The sequence below is a fragment of the Parathielavia appendiculata genome, assembly GCF_033297405.1.
Source record: "Parathielavia appendiculata strain CBS 731.68 unplaced genomic scaffold N657scaffold_5, whole genome shotgun sequence".
NCBI classification, from domain to species: Eukaryota; Fungi; Ascomycota; class Sordariomycetes; order Sordariales; family Chaetomiaceae; genus Parathielavia; species Parathielavia appendiculata.
Genome location: NW_026944224.1, coordinates 1,387,860 through 1,404,470, shown reverse-complemented (window position 1 = coordinate 1,404,470; position 16,611 = coordinate 1,387,860). Strand labels below are relative to the sequence as shown.

The following is a 16,611-nucleotide window of genomic DNA, read 5'->3' as shown; positions in this document are numbered from 1 at the left end:
GTATCGCCGTGTTGGGGTGAGTTTTTTGGAGGCTGATGAATGAGTGGATGATGGTGAGATGGCCAGTAAAAGATTGCGTTAAACCTCCCAAACGGAAGAGAGGCAATGAGTTGAGAAGTGAAGAACGGTGGCGAGAGGGATGGATTATTGTGTCGACGACGGTCCTCCTTCCTTAATGTTGATAGTCAACAGAAACGGGACGGAGGAGATAGAGAACAGAAGGAGTGGACAAATTCCTAATGATGAGTTGGACCCTAACCCTTTAGTTCTCTCTTGCATGTTAAAGTCTTGGCGGTGGGGCGGGTTGAACCCCTGCAGCTGAATGCCCAGACACTGGCAAGCTCGGGAATTTTTGGCGTCGAGGGCGAGGAACTTGGAAAGTCATTTCCCATTCTCCCATTGAGCGCGCCATGCCCCGCCAAAGCCGACCATGATGCGACGTGGACTGTGGCAGCAGGTATTTTTCAATGCCACTTGCGCGCCGCCTTAAGCTGACATTTTCCGCCAGAAGCAGAAGCGTCCCTCTGCGTGCCTGCGCTGCCGCTACAGCTATGGCTACCGACCTTACACCCGACCCGCGCTTCGTTCCTCGTCGAGCCCCGAGGACAGGATACCGCACTCGAACTCCCTCGTACGGAGGCCGTCGTTGACCGTCGGACACTCGACCAGGCTGTGCTCTGTTGTTGCGGACAGGAGCGGGCAGGGAGAATTCGGCTGCACACCGAATCCGCGGAGAGACGCCGGCGTCGGAGGATTGAAGGGCCCGGGCAACGGGAGGCTAGGCAGGAGGGCTTTCTCGAAGGCCGGCTTACCGAGTTGGGCGACACAACAGGTGCACCCAAGCTTCAGCGATGATGGGTTGCTTCCACACGAGCGCACCGCACGTGAGAAGGCCATGGCCCGGGCACAACCAACACCGCCATCACCAGCACAACCCTCGCTCACACACCCCCGCGATACGCAGCCAAAGACCATCCTTGACGGACTGCTTCCACACGAGCGCGCTGCACGTGAGAGGGCCATGGCCCGGCCACAACCATTACCGCCGGCGGCACCACCACCGCTGGCCACACGCGCCGGCAATGTGCCGCTAGGTTCTAGAGATCGCCGGTTGATCCCAAATGAGCGGGCCGTCAAGGCCGGCGGCATTGGGCGTAGAGAACCGTTGTGGGCCAGGTCCGCGGACAATGCGCAGCCCGGTGCAGCCGATAGCGGGTTGCTCCCACACGAACGAGCCGGAAGAGACCGGGCTATGGGCCGCACGCAACCTCCTCCGGCCAGACCCGCTGATGTGCAGTGGGCTAGTGGTGTTGCGGCCCCCCAGATTACGAGCAGCGGTGAGCCTGCTCCTCGGCCCCGAATACAACCTCGACCTGCGGCAACACTCAAGAATCGTGGGCCAGCTTGGGCCTCCGCTCCGTCGGGGTCTGCTCCCCCATCACAACCGGCCGCTACCAGTCTAGAGACGGGGAAACCGCCGCAACAGGCAGACCCTCTTGCTTTTCTCCTTCCACATGAGCGTCTGGCGCGGGAGAAGGCTGCTGCTGGCACAAAAGCACAACGGCCTCTGGCTTCAGACACGCTTATGCCGCAGGGCACCAAGTTTTCGGAGGATACTCCTCGACATAGCCGGCCCGGACGGATGATTAGGAGCGAGGACCCCTGGAGGCAGAACCATATCCGGCGTCCTGAGTCATTCACGCGATCCTCGCAAACGCAGCATGAGCACACGTCCGTGTTAGAAGAAGTTCCCGCGGTAAGCTCAGCGATCCGCAGAGTGAGCTCTCACCCTCGCCGTGACTTCCGGCCAGAGATACCCCGGGCGAGCATCCCTCTTGCACAGACTTCGGCAGACGAGGGCGAGTGGAAAAACTTGGCCCGGCGGGAACGTAAACTGCCACCACCAGGTTTCAGCATGCTCTCATCTGAGCCGTGGCCGGACCCTTTTCTCGACGGTCGGTCACATTCCAGTCGCTTCAACACCGAGAGAGACCCATTAAGTATACTGGAGCAACGCTCTTCTGGCCGGGCCCCTCAGAGGCCGAATTCAGGGGCCGGCGTAGACCAGTGGGCGCTGCTCGAAAGACAGGTCAAGAACCAGGCGAAGATTGAAGAAAAGCGGACGGCGGTGGAGGATACCAATACTTGGGATTGGGCAGATGACTACTCCGAAGAAGCCAGGAAATTGAAGGCACAACGCATAGCGCGTGAGCTGGGACAAGATGGGAAACCTGTCGAGGAAGGAACTGGCCCTGAAACTGCTCCGGTCCGCCGAGATAGAGATGATCGGGCGAAGGACCGACGGTCAGACCGATATGACCGTGAAGAACGGCCCGACCGGCGCAAAAAGCCCAAGGAGTACCGGCGCAGGCAAGTCGAGGTGGATGATGACTGGGACGATGACTTCTACGAGGAAAAGCGCCGGAGGAAGGCTGAGAAGGAGAGGCAAAGGCAGGCTGCGCTTGCCGCATCCGGTCCAACGCCCATCTTTCTACCCGAATTTATCAGCGTGTCGAATCTGGCTGTCGCTCTGGGCCAGAAGATCGATGTCTTCGTGACGCAGTTGGAGGAACTTGGCTTTGAAGATGTCGGCAAGGACAACATTCTCACTGGCGAGACGGCTGCCTTGGTTGCGCAGGAATTTGGATTCGAACCGACCGTGGATTCAGGCGAGGCTGAAGATCTCAAGCCAGCGCCTCCCGCTGCGGATCCCTCTTCGTTGCCACTGCGGCCGCCTGTTGTGACCATCATGGGACATGTCGACCACGGCAAGACTACCCTGCTCGATTACCTACGAAAATCGTCCATCGTATCCCAAGAGCACGGCGGCATCACGCAACACATCGGTGCTTTCTCGGTTAGCCTCTCGTCCGGCAAGCAGATCACGTTCCTTGACACGCCTGGCCACGCCGCGTTCCTGTCGATGCGCCAGCGTGGTGCCATCGTGACCGATATGGTCATCTTGGTGGTGGCCGCCGACGACAGCGTCATGCCTCAAACCTTGGAAGCCCTCAAGCACGCCCGCGCCGCCAAGGTACCCATCATTGTCGCCATCAACAAGGTCGACAAGCCTGAAGCCAATGTGGGCCGCGTCAAGTCGGATCTCGCCGCGCACGGGGTCGAGATCGAGGACTACGGCGGCGATGTCCAGGTTGTCTGCGTCAGCGGCAGGACCGGCACGGGAATGGACGACCTGGAGGAGGCTATCCTGACACTGTCCGAATTGCTCGACATCCGAGCCGAGCGGGAGGGGATGGCCGAGGGCTGGGTTCTCGAATCCACCATCAAGCCCATCGGACGCGTCGCCACCGTCCTCGTCAAACGCGGCACGCTCCGGCCGGGCGACTACATCGTGGCCGGGTGCGTGCACGCCAAGGTCCGCTCCCTGCGCAACGAAGCGGGTGTCGACGTCGACGAGGCACCCCCCGGCACTGCCGTCGAAGTTCTGGGATGGAAGGAGCCGCCCGTCGCAGGCGACCAGGTCCTGCAAGCGCCCGACGAAGGGCGAGCCAAATCCGCGGTGCGCTATCGCCAAGAACTCAAAGAGCGCGGCGAGGTCATCGCCCAGATGGCGCAGCAGGAACAGGAACGCCGGGAGCGCGAGCGCGAGAAAGCCCTCGCCGAGGCCGAGAGCCGCAGGAAACACAGCACCACCGATCAAGAGACACCGTCCGAGGACAACGACAACCCAGTTGACACGACCAAATACCTCACCTACCTCGTCAAGGGCGACGTGCACGGCTCGGTCGAGGCGGTCACGGCCGCTCTGCTCGAGCAGGGCAACAATGAGGTACGCGCCAAGGTGCTCGTGTCCGCGCCCGGCCAGATCACCGAGTCGGACGTGGAGCACGCCGCCGTGTCGGGCAGTGCTATCATCAACTTCAACAACAACATCCCGTCGCACATCAAGCGGCTCGCGCACGAGGCCGGCGTGAGAATCATGGACCACAACGTAATCTACCATCTTGTGGAGGAGGTGAAGGAGCGGCTGGCCGAGGCGCTGCCACCGCTGGTGATCAAAAAGGTGGTGGGCGAGGCCGAGGTGCTGCAGGTGTTCCCCATCAATATCCGGGGGAGGAAGTACAAGAATATTGCCGGGTGCAGGATTGGAAATGGGTATGTGAGGAAGGGCAGCAAGGCGAGGGTTATTCGGGGCGGAGAGAATGTTTATGAAGGTAAGTCCACTCTCTCCCCTCCGATGTCATCTTTGGACTTTTCCTCCCCTGGTCTGTTGTGAGACGGAAAGCTGACACTGCAAATAGGTGTCATCGAGACGCTCAAGCACGTCAAGAAGGACGTCGACGAGATGAAGAAGGGCAGCGAGTGCGGTATGTCCTTTGCCGACTGGGATGAGCTCCAGGTGGGGGATCAGATCCAGATGTACGAGGAGTTCACGGAGAAGAGGAAGCTGTAAGATCACGAGGGGCATCTGTAACACTGATGATACAAGCATAAAAGATGGGGAGATATAGACTTGGGATAATACAGTCGTTACCCGGGGTAGTTTTAGATGGCGTACATGCTGCGGGGAAGGAGGCAATTCCCTGTGTAAACTATCTTTGTACAGTAGAACGCTCCCATCAAGCAGCCTTTCAATTCATTCATTAACGGAAGTTACCACCTCTTTGGCGCAGATGCGCCACCGGATGAGAAGGTCCTCGACGTCGATGTGATGCGTGCCCGCTCCTTCTCCAGCTTGATCAATCCGATGCGATCCGTCACGGGCGTGGCGTCGATGATGTTATCGAACTCGTTGTTGTCGGACCCGTTGTCCGAGTCGGGCTCGGCGTCGGAGTCGGGCTTGTATTTTGGCTCTGGCCGGGGGATGCTTTCCAGCGGCTTCCTTTCCTCTGGCTCGGGGTTGAAGAAGGGCTTGGACGCGAGGATCTTGCGGCGAATGGCTTCCATTTCGGCGTCGTCGTCCTCCTCTTCGCCGTCTGAAGGGAGAGCGTAGCGGTCTTTTTGTTTTGGCTGCTCTTGTGGCGATTTGGTTTGTGGTGGCGGTTTGCTGCCAAGGTAGATCCCGTCTATACGCTCGTCGTCGTCGTCCTTTTCTTCGTCTCCATCTTCGTCACTCCCTTCCTCATCCTCTGCCTCGTCCTCCTCATCCGACTCCACCGGCGCCCTCCGATTCACGTTCCCGCCCGCCCACAAGTCATCCGGATCCCCCTCTTCCCTGCTTTCGGTATACTCCCGATCCAACCTTTCCATCCACTCCTTCTCAGTTCTTTTGACCCCCGCCTCATCCTCACACGCGGCATACTTCCTGAGCAGGCTCGAGTTGATCTGGAGAAACGCCGACCCGTATGAGAACGGCGCGAGCACCTGCGCGGCCCAGTCCAGGTGCCCACAGATCGCAAACGCGGCCGCCAGCGCCTCGACGCAGTTCAGCCGCCACGGCTTGCCGTAGTTGACCGTGTTGGCCGCCACCAGGTACGGGAGCAGGCGCTCGCACCGGCCGCCGACTTTGGTCCATTGGACTTCCTTCGTGCGGGCCCACGAGCACTCGACCACGGCCGCGCCGTACTGTTCCAGGAGGGGCGCGTCGGCCGGGGAGAGGGTCTGCTTGCCGTTGGGCGTGATGATGACGCCTGAGTGTCGCTGGCCCAGGTGCAGCTCGCGCATCAGGCCGAGCTTCATGAGCCGTTTGCCGGAACAGCGCTTCGGGTCGCAGTGGCCTAGGTCCCAGCAGGCGGCTTTGAAGGCGGGGCGGGTGGAGGAGGAGTTGGTAGGGTTAGAACCTGAGGCGGCATCGTTGTTGTTGCCGTCAATGTTGTGGTTGATGTCCGTCTCGGGTCGTCGCGAATGGCGAGGGGGTCCGCGGTTGTAGTGCTTGCCCCGCGACGAGAAGTTGTCCTTTTTGTGGCGAACCATGGTGGTTGTATTCCGACGGGAGGACTACTGATGGAAATCGGGAGCGGGTCGAGTCGTAATGAGAAATGAAATGAAAACTGTAACCGCGTTTGATGCAGGCACAGTTACGAAGGTTGTGGGTAGTAGATTCCACTACGAGGGTTGGAGTCGCCTGGTGTTTTAGTAGCAGAGATTCTAGCCCTAGTAGAATCCGACGCAGTGGCGATTAGACGTAATGTTGTTGCTCCAAGGTTCGGAGGAGCAAAAATATCATCTGCAGACACATCCTTAGCTGCAGTTCTACATCCACGCGCGCCAGAATCGTCATAATTACAACGGAGCTAGATGGAAGAACCAGACCTCGGGACCCGCTGTCGGGAAGTTCATGGAAAACAGAGCACAAACACTAACGCTATGTACTGTAGTTACTCTCACGGCAAAACCGGACAACGCACAGTTAGGTATCTACAGCAAAGAGCTTGGAGTTCAATAGTGGGGTTCTGGAAAGAAAAGACCCCGCCGCTCTTTGCTTGTCCAAAAATACACGTACAGTACAAGCCCCCGCAGCTCACCACCCGACAGGGGTCAGTCAGCCCGGCTGAGCCCGGCTCCCCTGGAGCTCATTCACAGGGAACGTTCCCTCGCCCTTCTCCTGCAGTCAACACCACAGCCCAAACGCCCACCACACGGGCTGCTGCAAGCTCATCTATCGCTTCCTCAGCAGGAACAAGCTTGGGACTTGCCGTTACGCCCTAATTTGCAAAGCGGATTCTCGTCGAGAGTCGATTTGAAACCGGCGATCTGGCCACCCGCGAGGATACCGCCAGAGAAGAAGAGCGACAACAACATCCGAGGGCCGCAACATGGAGGCGGCTTCGGCGCGGTACGCCGCGAGAGACCGCTGGGGTGAGATGGGCACCCCGGCACCGTCCCAGTTGCAGCGCTTCATCCAAGCTGCCTGCAGCCCCGAGAACTACGAGCCGAATCTTGCCCTGAACCTCGAGATCGCCGACCTAATCAATGCCAAGAAGGGTTCGGCCCCGCGCGAAGCGGCCGTCGCCATCGTCAACTACATCAACCACCGCAACCCCAACGTCGCCCTGCTCGCCCTCAACCTGCTCGACATCTGCGTCAAGAACTGCGGCTACCCCTTCCACCTGCAGATCAGCACCAAGGAGTTCCTCAACGAGCTGGTGCGCCGCTTTCCCGAACGGCCCCCCGTCCGCCCCTCGCGCGTCCAGCTCAAAATCCTCGAGACCATTGAAGAATGGCGCAGCACCATCTGCGAGACAAGCCGGTACAGGGAGGACCTGGGCTTCATCCGCGACATGCACCGTCTGCTGAGCTACAAGGGGTACACCTTCCCCGAGGTCAGGCGGGAGGATGCTGCTGTGCTGAACCCGAGCGATGTATGTGCGAGTCTTGAGCGTGAATACCTGCACATTACGCTAACCATCACAGAATCTGAAATCGGCCGAGGAGATGGAGGAAGAGGAGCGCGAGGCCCAATCGGCGAAGCTGCAGGAGCTCATCAGGAGGGGCACTCCGGAGGACCTGAGGGAAGCCAACCAGCTGATGAAGGTCATGGCCGGATACGACACCAGGTCAAAGGTTGATTATCGCGCCAAGGCCGCCGAGGAGGTTGGCAAGATCCAGCAGAAGGCGCGGCTACTCGAGGAGAGGTTAGAAGCGTTCAAACCGGGTGACAAGATGGTGGATGGCGATGTCTTTTCGGAGCTCGCAGCAGCACTGTCGAGTGCCCAGCCAAAGATCCAAAAGATGTGCGAGGAGGAATCCGACGACCACGAGGCGGTGGCTAAGCTGCTCGAGATCAACGACAGCATACACCGGACAGTTGAGCGGTACAAGCTACTCAAAAAGGGCGATATCGAGGGGGCACAGAAAGTAGCCAAGGGCAATCCAGTCTCGACGACCGGCGGAAAGAGCACAGCCAACGAGCTCTCCTTGATAGACCTTGACGATACAGATGCAAACGGCGCGGCTGCTTCACAAGCAGCTCCCCAGACGGCGGGGGTTGAGAACGACCTTCTAGGTCTCTCAATAGCTGACACAAGCAGCTATGGACAAGCGGGCGGGATTGCGCTGGGATTTGGCGCCAACACCAGTGAGTTCCGTGAATCGCCAGTGTGCCTGTATCTCTGCTGACAATGCCAGACGTGCCTGGCCCGGCATTGCTTTCCTCCGTCATACAAGGAAACAGCGCCAAGGGACAAGTCCCCGTATCCGCACCATCCCCAGCTCCATTTTCCAATTTCTCCTCCTTCACTTCTGCTCCAGGATCCCAATCAGCCACCCCACAGCCGCCTCAAAGATCCTCAGCCTTCTCGCCACCAACGCAGTCAACGCCAGCTGCGGACCCGTTTGCGGCACTGGCATCTCTGTCCCCACAGCAACCCGCAGCCGCCACTCAGCCGGCAGCTGCTGCAACCAACGACGACGACGAGTGGAACTTCTCCTCGGCGCTTCCTCCAGAGATCACCCCACAAGTACCCAAGGAGCACAGGGCGGTCGTCAGCAACACTAGTCTGAAGATCGACATGGTCGCCAACCGGCAACTCAGCACGGACCCGTCCATCGGCCTGGTATTTGCCTTCACAAACAACACGGCACAGCACATCTCGGAACTTCATTTCCAGCTGGCTGTGACAAAGGTAACCCCACCCCCCAATCTGTTCATTTATATCTCAACCCTAGAGGTGGATGTATCAGCTCACTGACTGCGTAAATCATGATGACAGGGCTACGAGCTGCAGCTGAAACCGCAGTCGGGCAGGACGCTGGCGCCCAAGCAGAGCCGGGGCGTGACGCAATCAATGCATGTATGTCATGCCGGCGCCAGGGACAAGAGGGTCGAGACTATCAAGCTCAGGTGGCGGGTGTCATACAAGGTTGGGGGTGAGCTGCGGCAGGAGATGGGCGAGATACCGGAGTTTAGCGTGGCATAATAGTGATTGAGGCCATGAAGCGGGGGTGTTGTTGGTTGGAATGATGGTGTGGCATTCACTTAGGTGTGGGCAAATGGTTGTATGGGAGGTGAAGCAGCATTGGTCCTTGCTGGAAAGTTGATATCTCAAGCCCTGTCCATATGAGATGGAAAGTGTCCATCCCACGGCAACGGGCATTGTGACAACCTTGAAGCGACCTATAGCCCAGGGTTTTGTACAGATGTGTGCGTTCACTGCCGCCGTCTTCCTCCAGTGAGTCAGCCACCGACCTCAGCTTTCCTCATCGAAGCCTCTGGTTGGGACTTCAGCAACCAAAATAATGTAGGTTGATTCCCTCTGAAGAAGTAAAATTCGCCTTTAGAGGTCTTGACATGGGATTACGCCTATTTGAACGGCGCGCAAAGAGGGCTCGTCGGTGAGCTTTTGTGGTGTCCTCTACTTTCTCCTTTTTGTTCGCCGGACTTTACAAATATTGACGAGATCCCCGGCCATCCGCCCTGGCCATTCATGACTTGAAAGTTAAGGGGAAGTAGAAGAGAAAGAGGAAGAGAAACGGAATATCCATCCCTATTGAACCAGGTATAGTACACGCGCATCCGTACCTAAGACACACCCTTCTGTTGCTCAAAATACAAAATCACACTCCTTTACACATGTCACTCCGAATTCACAAGCCCATTAAAACTCATCCCAGGTGAACCCCCTCCTCAACTTTTCTCCACCTCCCTCTCGACGGATATCGCCCAACCCAGAGCCAGACACAAAACCGGCACCAAACTCATCCCCAGATCCCAGATGAGGTGACCCAAACTCCACCACCGTCCCGTCTCCCATCCGGATACCACCCGCCGCCGTACCGCTGCCACTCCCCGCCGACGCAGACGGCGCCATCGGCTCCCTTCCTCCTTCTGCAATACTCCCTGCAGTAGTACCGGGTGTCCCGGTTTCCGCACTGCCGGATAACAACAACCCTTGGTCAACGTTCTCTGGGGCAGACCACTCCGCCAGTGGATGCTGCGAGTTCTGATGGTGATGAAGAGGATGGTGCTGATACTCGACTCCCTCACCACCCAGTCCCAACCCGCCAACCCCGGCGGCGGCACCCGCGCCAGCGGGGGCCTGTCTCTGAGCCCTGCCCCTCGTCCCACTACCGGGCGGGGAAGACCCCGATGCCGATGGCCACGGCGGGATAGGCGACATCGACATCGATACCGACCCTGACCCTGACCCTGACCCTGACCCTGACCTTGACCCGGACCCGGACCTGGACCCGGACAGAGACTCATCACGGGAAAACCCAGCCGGTGAAACAGACTGCGACCGCTTCTTCCCAACTGCCCCGCTCCCGGAGGTCCTCCCGCGAACCGTCGTCCTGCCCCCCGGCCCCCTCTCCAAACGCCCGCTCTGATGAACGGGAAACGATGACGACTTCCCGACAGGCAGCCCCCGCCCTTGTTGTCCCGATTGTCCCAGTTGCTGTTGCTGGTGCTGTTGCTGCCAATGATGATGATAATGATGATCATGAAGCTGCTCCCAGCGGCGATAACTCGTGTCAACGTCAGCAAATGGGGGCGGCATATCTGTTATTGTCCTCGGAGACGGCTCCGTTTCGGTGTAGGACGGGGGTCGTCCTCGTCGTCGTTGGACGAACGGGGACAAGCCTAGGCGGGTGGTCGTGGTTGGGGTTGGGATGGGTTGGCTTGCGGTTGTTGTCTCTGTTCGTGTTCTTGATGCTGCTGCTGCTGTTGTTGTTTCGGGTGGTGAAATGTTGTGGCGTGGGGCGATCTGGTGGTCGGTGAGTGAAGACGGGGACGGGGAGCGTGAGCGCGAGCGCGGTGAGTGATGTATGATGGCGGCGTCGGGGCTGTGAATGTTGATGCTGGGGTTGGAAGGGTGCGAACCGTCGCGCGACATTGGCTGGGAGGAGTACCCTGCGGCCGGCCCGCTGCGGAGAATTAGCTGGCCGCCGGTGTGGGTGGCGAGGATGCTGGGTTGTTGCTGTCTGCTTGGGAGCAGGGTTGGGTAGGACAAAGAGAGGGGGTCTGGTGGTGCGCTAGACCATTCGATGCCGGATGACGCGACGGGTGTTCCGTCTGCGGGGTAGACTACCGTGTCCCAGCGGCGAACGACAACGGGATGGCATGCCTTTGGGAGGAGATCTTCCGTGGGGATGCCAGCGAAGGACGGCGGTGGGAAGGGGGAGTTGTGGCTAGCTGGGCTAGAGTTGGCCGAGCGACTGCCACGGAAGATGGGCGCGGGCGGCACGATCAGTTCTTCCTCGGACGGCCGCCAAGGCTGGGGTGGTGTACCGGCGGGCGTATCGGACGGCAACACCGTCTTCCTCAGCAGCTTGATGGTCGCTTCAGTCCAGCTCTTGGGGGATGACAGAATCTGAGCGAGACCACTTGAGAACTGTTCAGGCTGGATCTCGGCCACCTCGGTGCTCGATGTCTTCTGGGCTTGTGGAAGTGCCCAGCTATTCCTGCCAATGAGCAGTTCAGGTCGAATTGGAGTCTGCGAGCTGAAGCTCGCCCTCAGCTTGGGCGACGGCGGCGATGCCAGCTTGATTTTGCTCAGCTCCATTTCTGCCTCGCTTTGCGCTGTCAAGCGGGCACCCAGAGGCGACCTCGAAGCTTCCCTCTTGCTTGAGATGGAGCCGAGCGCAATTTCCCGACTGAGCCCGACGCGTGGATCGCTGATGGTCCTGTCTCTCCAAGCACCGGCGCGATCATGGTACCGTCGGGTCTCCTGCCGCCGGATGACCCTGTGGTGAGGGATGATGTCGTGCCAGTCATCAAAGGCTGCCGCCTCTTCCTGCACGTCAGGGGGATCAGGCGCAAATGGAACGACGTCGATCTCGGTGCCCCCAACATGTACTTGTGTCCCGACGACTGTCTCCCGGTCATCCTCGATAATCTCAGGTACCATTGGCATGACAGGTGTGGTAGGATATGGGATCTCCGTTTGCGGGCCCGGCTCAAGCAGCAACGGCGACTGAACCAGGGCGCCATTACCGTCTTCAAAAGACACCGCGCTCACTTCGCTACTGTGAGATTCCATCGTGGTCGAATCTGATTGCGACGAACTGCTGATGCGGTCAAACACGGACGCCGGGTGCTCCTCCGGAGAGCCGTCGAGGATGTTCTTCTGGATGGCATGGGAGAGGTGGTCGATCTGCCCCTGAATCCTTTCCAGCCGTTGGTCCAGCATCGATCTGACCCTCGCAAGACCTGGGTAACGCCTTTCGAACCGACTCAGGTGCTGCCGCAGCTTCTCGCCGTGGATGTAGAAGCGACGGTAATCGTCTGGCAGTCCGACCCTGGGATCCTCCTGGATGCGTTTGTCCGCATCGTCGTAGGAACGGCACCAAACGGCGGTCGCCCGCTCCAGCCAGAAAGGAACTTGGTGCTGCTCGTGGAGCGAGTCGATGAAGAAGGCCTGGACGACACTGTGCACACGGAGAAGGTCGAGATAGTCGGCATGCCTGTCAAAGCTGCGCTTAGAGCTGTGTGAGCTGGTAGGCGAAATATCGTCGCTCTCGGACCGCTCAACCAGAGCGAAGGCTATCAGGACCTTGAGCGTGTTGTTCAAGTTCGCCTCTCTGTGCATGGCGTCACATGTTTTGACGGGAGTGGCCTTGTTGAGGGCAGAGAGACCTATTCCATCGTCAGCCATCCATCTTCTCTCCAGGACCAGCAAAGACCTACCAAGTGCCAACATCTCGACCGGAACATGCTGGTCAAAGAAGACCAACAACGAGATCAAGTTCAGCGCCGCATTCTCCCCCCTGTTCTCCAGCTGCTCCCGCACGGCCTTATACGCAGGCAGCCCCCCGGCCTTCGGCCGGCTCCGATACGATTTTAGATACCTCGCCAATGGCTCCCTCGTAGCCTTCAGATGCTGCGCCGCGACATGGATCATCAGCGGCAGCCGCCCCATCAGCCCGACCAGCTCCAGTGCCATGGCCTGGTCCTCCTCACTCCACGGTTTCTTCTTCTCCATCTCCAACAGCAGCAAATCACGCCCCTGCTGCGCCGTCAACAGCCCCAGCTCCATCACCTGCGGGTTATCAAACCGCGGGTCTCCCGTGACCGCCCTCTCCGTTGACGTATAAATCAGGCTCGTGTCCCGCGCATCAGGAATAAACTCGCTCAACCCAGGCGTATCAAACTGCACCCCGTCCAGCACCATCAACCAGCCCGACTGCGCACTCAGCCACCGTCTCACCACACTGACAATCCGTCTCGGATCCCTCAACTCCTCCCCCACATCCCTCTGCTCCTCCTCCTCCATGCCCAAGTAACCCCTCAGCGCCTCGTTCCTCGCAATGCGCCAGAACCAGTACTCCAGCTCGCCCCGCGACTTGGCGCGCACCCAGTACACGCCGCCCGGATAGTCCCCGCGGTGCTGGAAGACGTACTGCCGCGCGAGGTGGGTCTTGCCGCCGCCGGGGAGGCACCGGATCAGAACCGCCGAGGTGCCCTCGGCGCGCCGCTTGCGGTCCATGAGCATCTCGTGCAGGCCGCGCAACTCGTCCTCGCGGCCGACGAAGTACGAGTTGGGGCGGAATGTTTCGGGATGGATGAAGAGCGGTTCGTGGCTTGGAGGCGGTGGTGGTTGCCGTCGTTGTTGCTGTTCGTTGTTGGGCTGGGGGACGTTGTCCGGGTGGGCATGAGGTAGGAGTTGTGGGGAGCAATGTGAGTTTGGGTCGGGGGTGTTGGTGATCAGGAGCGGCGCGGAGATGCTGCGCGGCTCTGAGGACTGGGCCTGGGCCTCGATTAGGGAGGGCCGGTGTTGGGTTGATGCGGTTTCATTATTGCTCTGGGCGACTAGTCGAGAAGATCAAAACAAATCAGCGAGTGCCCCTTAAAAGCAGAACCTGAGGTCGTCTCCTTTGGCATCCATGGTGATACCACTCGTGCTCGTCCTCTGCCCGACGCAACACCGTCCCCTGGGAAGGCCATGCCTGGTATCACCATCGACCAGCTGGTAACAGTAACCTACCGATTGCTTGTGTATGCGCCCCGGAGCCTAGGGCAGAACCCTGCTGGTGTGGAGTCAGCATGAGATAAGTGAACCCGAGAGAGGCTGTCTTGGTTGACGTACATAAAGACGACTGCGCTCAAAGTTGTCGAGGTTCGCCCTCACCCGCCGCTCGTCGTCTTCCATTTCCCAGCGGATGGGTATGACGTTCGGGGCGTTGGAAACCCACTCCCGAATCGCCGTGGAAACGGTCCGGTAGCCCGGGGCATTCTCGCTCGCAAACTTGCACATGCCCGAGTGGGTGGCCTCAATGCCGTAGTACGTAACACCGACAAGCTGAGGGCTCGCAGACGAAGCGTCCACAACCAGGATCCTGGAGATATTTAGCATTGCGTACGAGCGTCACATGGACGTGTGCCTCTGTGCCACGTCGGACGCAGTCGTATTGGGGGGGTAAACCCCAAGTTCGAGGGGGGACGCCACTTACTTGGAACCCCTGATATCCGTTTTCTGGTTCTCATGCGCCATGTGGATCTTGAACTTCTGATAGATGTCCAAAAAGTGGTTATTAATTTGCTGCAGCGTCTCGTTGTCCTTCTTAAGCGACTTGAGCAACACCGACTCAGTCTCAAAGAGCTTCCGAGGAACGAGGGCGTCGGCCATCCTTTGGATTACTCCGCCCCATGTGGCCGCACCCGCTCCGGTGTGCGGCGTGCCTAGGAATATGATGCCGTACGTCGACACGTAGATCGACCGGAGATCTTCCAGGTTTGGGTCTCTGAGATCGTTCGAGTAGAGGATTGCTCGCTTGGTGACGATGCCGCCGAGACTGTGGACGACCCAGATGATGGGGTTCCTCTCGGTGCCCTCGCTCTTGCGGTAGTGTGCGAGCGTCGCGACGAGGGTTTGGGCATGATGGTGGATAAAGTTGTCACTTGGGCTCTTCGCGGGACGTTCCCAGAACCCCCCGTACACGTCGGCATTGTAGCCGTATACCAGCACGTTCGCATGCTGGTCCTTCAGCGACGCAGGCAGCAGGTCGGTTGGCCAGTAGACTCCGTTCGGCGCCGTCCATGTCTTCTCCGGGTTGCCGTTGAGGCCGTGGATAAGGACAATGTCGGCCTTGGCCTCTGGGTGTTGGTAGACGGCTGTAAGTTCGAACCGGTTCGGGTGCTTGTTGATGGTGGCCTGTGATTTTGTTAGTTCGTCCCGAGCTGCGACGTTGGGAGCTGCTGGGCATGTTGGCGGAAGGATTGGGAGACGGCCGACGCCGCCCATTCGGGGAGCTCCTGTGGATGAAGGCTGAATCGGAGCAGGAAAATCTCACCATGCTTTGCTAGATGCTGGCGGCCGAGCAGGTCAGGAACATTTCCCAGCACTCTCCCACCTGAGCAATCAGGGATGGCTCGGCGAAGTTGAGCCGAAAGGGTGTCCAGGAATCTCTTATATGCCTCGGCGACGTCGTCTGGAAGCTCAGCCACGAGAGCGTGGCCGACGCTGCAATGACAAGCAGAGTCTCTAAGATTCACAGGAGAGTGACGTGCGACTTGAGTCGTCGCTCGCGAGGCGCTTCCTGACCTGCTTTTCGCGGTAAATATCGCCCGCTGATTGCCCATCAGCGGACCTCGACACACGGCCGCACATGCATTTGCCCAGGAGGAAGACTCCCCGCTGAGACAGCTGCCCTAGAGGCAAAGTGCAACTGCAGAAAGTCGACGTGGGGAAGCCTTGTCACGCGGCGGCTGAGAAAGTGACCGAAATGTAGCAGCTGAGCCCTCCTTTTGAGGGGCATCCCACCATCAGAGGAGGAGGAGGGGTTGTATTGAATGTCTGAAATGCCGGGCACAGGACGCCGACAAATCAGGAATGGATATGACAGGTCACCGTTGACTCCTTTCAAGTCGCCTCCTGCATTGCCTGCAATCCTCCCGGTTGTTGTTGGCTGCCATCTCAACGGGGCGGGACGCTGCGAGCCTGCAAGGCGGAGGCGTAGCATGCAGTGTCGTTCAGCTTTGGCGAATAAGAGGCCCCGGTTCGGCGTGTCTCCAAATGTCACCGACCTCTTGTTCACCCACACCGGGTTCCGGATTGCTTCCGGCCAAGACTGCTATGCACGCAGGGGTGCCAAGGAGATGCCGTTCTGAAGACCGTCTCTTGACCACATGGTGAATGCTGTGGCGCCTCAGTTAATGAGCCTCGCGAAATCAGATTGCGGCATTGCAATCTGGGATATCGGTGAGACGTTGACGTCAAGAACATGAATCTCAACGGAATTGAGAACTGCCGCAAAAACTAAGGTGGGCATCAACATTCCTTACCGCAGTCTACAGAAGACGGGGCCAACGTGAGGAGGTGCATGTTTCGGGAAGCCTGGCAACCAGGGGTGGATCTGAGCTTTGTTGGTCGCTTGCTCGGCCCAGCGCGCTGAATAGCGAATGTGAATCCTATGAACCAGGTTCCTGAGGCGATGGCATGGCAGTGCCTCGCTACGATCGATGGCCCTCTTTGAACCGCGACTGGTGCACCACATCCCAACTAAGCAATATCCCCGAATTAGCATGGGAACAAGGTTTCGGTCGTGCCCGGCGATGTCCAGCAAGACGATCATAGCGTAGAGGTGAGTTGGGCCGAGCTGATTCAATATGCTGACACGAGACATCCTAAGCCGAGTCATCATGTAACCTGGTCTTGTATAGGACTCTGTACACATCGTGAACGAAGCCGCAACACGAAGGAAGTTGCTACCGTGGGCGGCCGTTGTGCCAGGTAGCAGAGGCGGCGCTAAACTCTAATCCCACGCTGTCGGACA

General features: G+C 58.9%; 4 protein-coding genes across 4 annotated transcripts; 2 read left to right on the top strand and 2 right to left on the bottom strand.

Moving 5' to 3' along the window:
- Window positions 1-430: 430 nt before the first annotated feature.
- Window positions 431-4,414, top strand: N657DRAFT_572023 (initiation factor 2; the record flags this gene model as incomplete). Its single annotated transcript, XM_062788852.1, has 5 exons — window positions 431-457; window positions 512-1,084; window positions 1,343-1,685; window positions 1,812-4,175; window positions 4,263-4,414. The coding sequence occupies 5 exons, from the start codon at window positions 431-433 to the stop codon at window positions 4,412-4,414; spliced, it is 3,459 nt and encodes a 1,152-aa protein (XP_062648356.1).
- Window positions 4,415-4,461: 47 nt separating this feature from the next.
- Window positions 4,462-6,299, bottom strand: N657DRAFT_644828 (DUF367-domain-containing protein). Its single transcript, XM_062792835.1, has one exon. The coding sequence runs from the start codon at window positions 5,872-5,874 to the stop codon at window positions 4,615-4,617; it is 1,260 nt and encodes a 419-aa protein (XP_062648355.1). The 5' UTR covers window positions 5,875-6,299; the 3' UTR covers window positions 4,462-4,614.
- A 154-nt stretch (window positions 6,300-6,453) lies between these two features.
- N657DRAFT_595585 (VHS-domain-containing protein) lies at window positions 6,454-9,132 on the top strand. The gene is made up of 4 exons (XM_062789978.1): window positions 6,454-7,262; window positions 7,315-7,978; window positions 8,029-8,525; window positions 8,613-9,132. Exons 1-4 carry the CDS (start codon window positions 6,717-6,719, stop codon window positions 8,817-8,819), a joined length of 1,914 nt encoding a protein of 637 aa, XP_062648354.1. The 5' UTR covers window positions 6,454-6,716; the 3' UTR covers window positions 8,820-9,132.
- Window positions 9,133-9,295: 163 nt separating this feature from the next.
- N657DRAFT_644826 (uncharacterized protein) lies at window positions 9,296-15,593 on the bottom strand. Its single transcript, XM_062792834.1, has 6 exons — window positions 15,130-15,593; window positions 14,290-14,990; window positions 13,926-14,175; window positions 13,824-13,866; window positions 12,527-13,648; window positions 9,296-12,475 (listed from the first exon to the last, which is right to left on the bottom strand). Exons 1-6 carry the CDS (start codon window positions 15,130-15,132, stop codon window positions 9,498-9,500), a joined length of 5,097 nt encoding a protein of 1,698 aa, XP_062648353.1. The 5' UTR covers window positions 15,133-15,593; the 3' UTR covers window positions 9,296-9,497.
- Window positions 15,594-16,611: the final 1,018 nt, after the last annotated feature.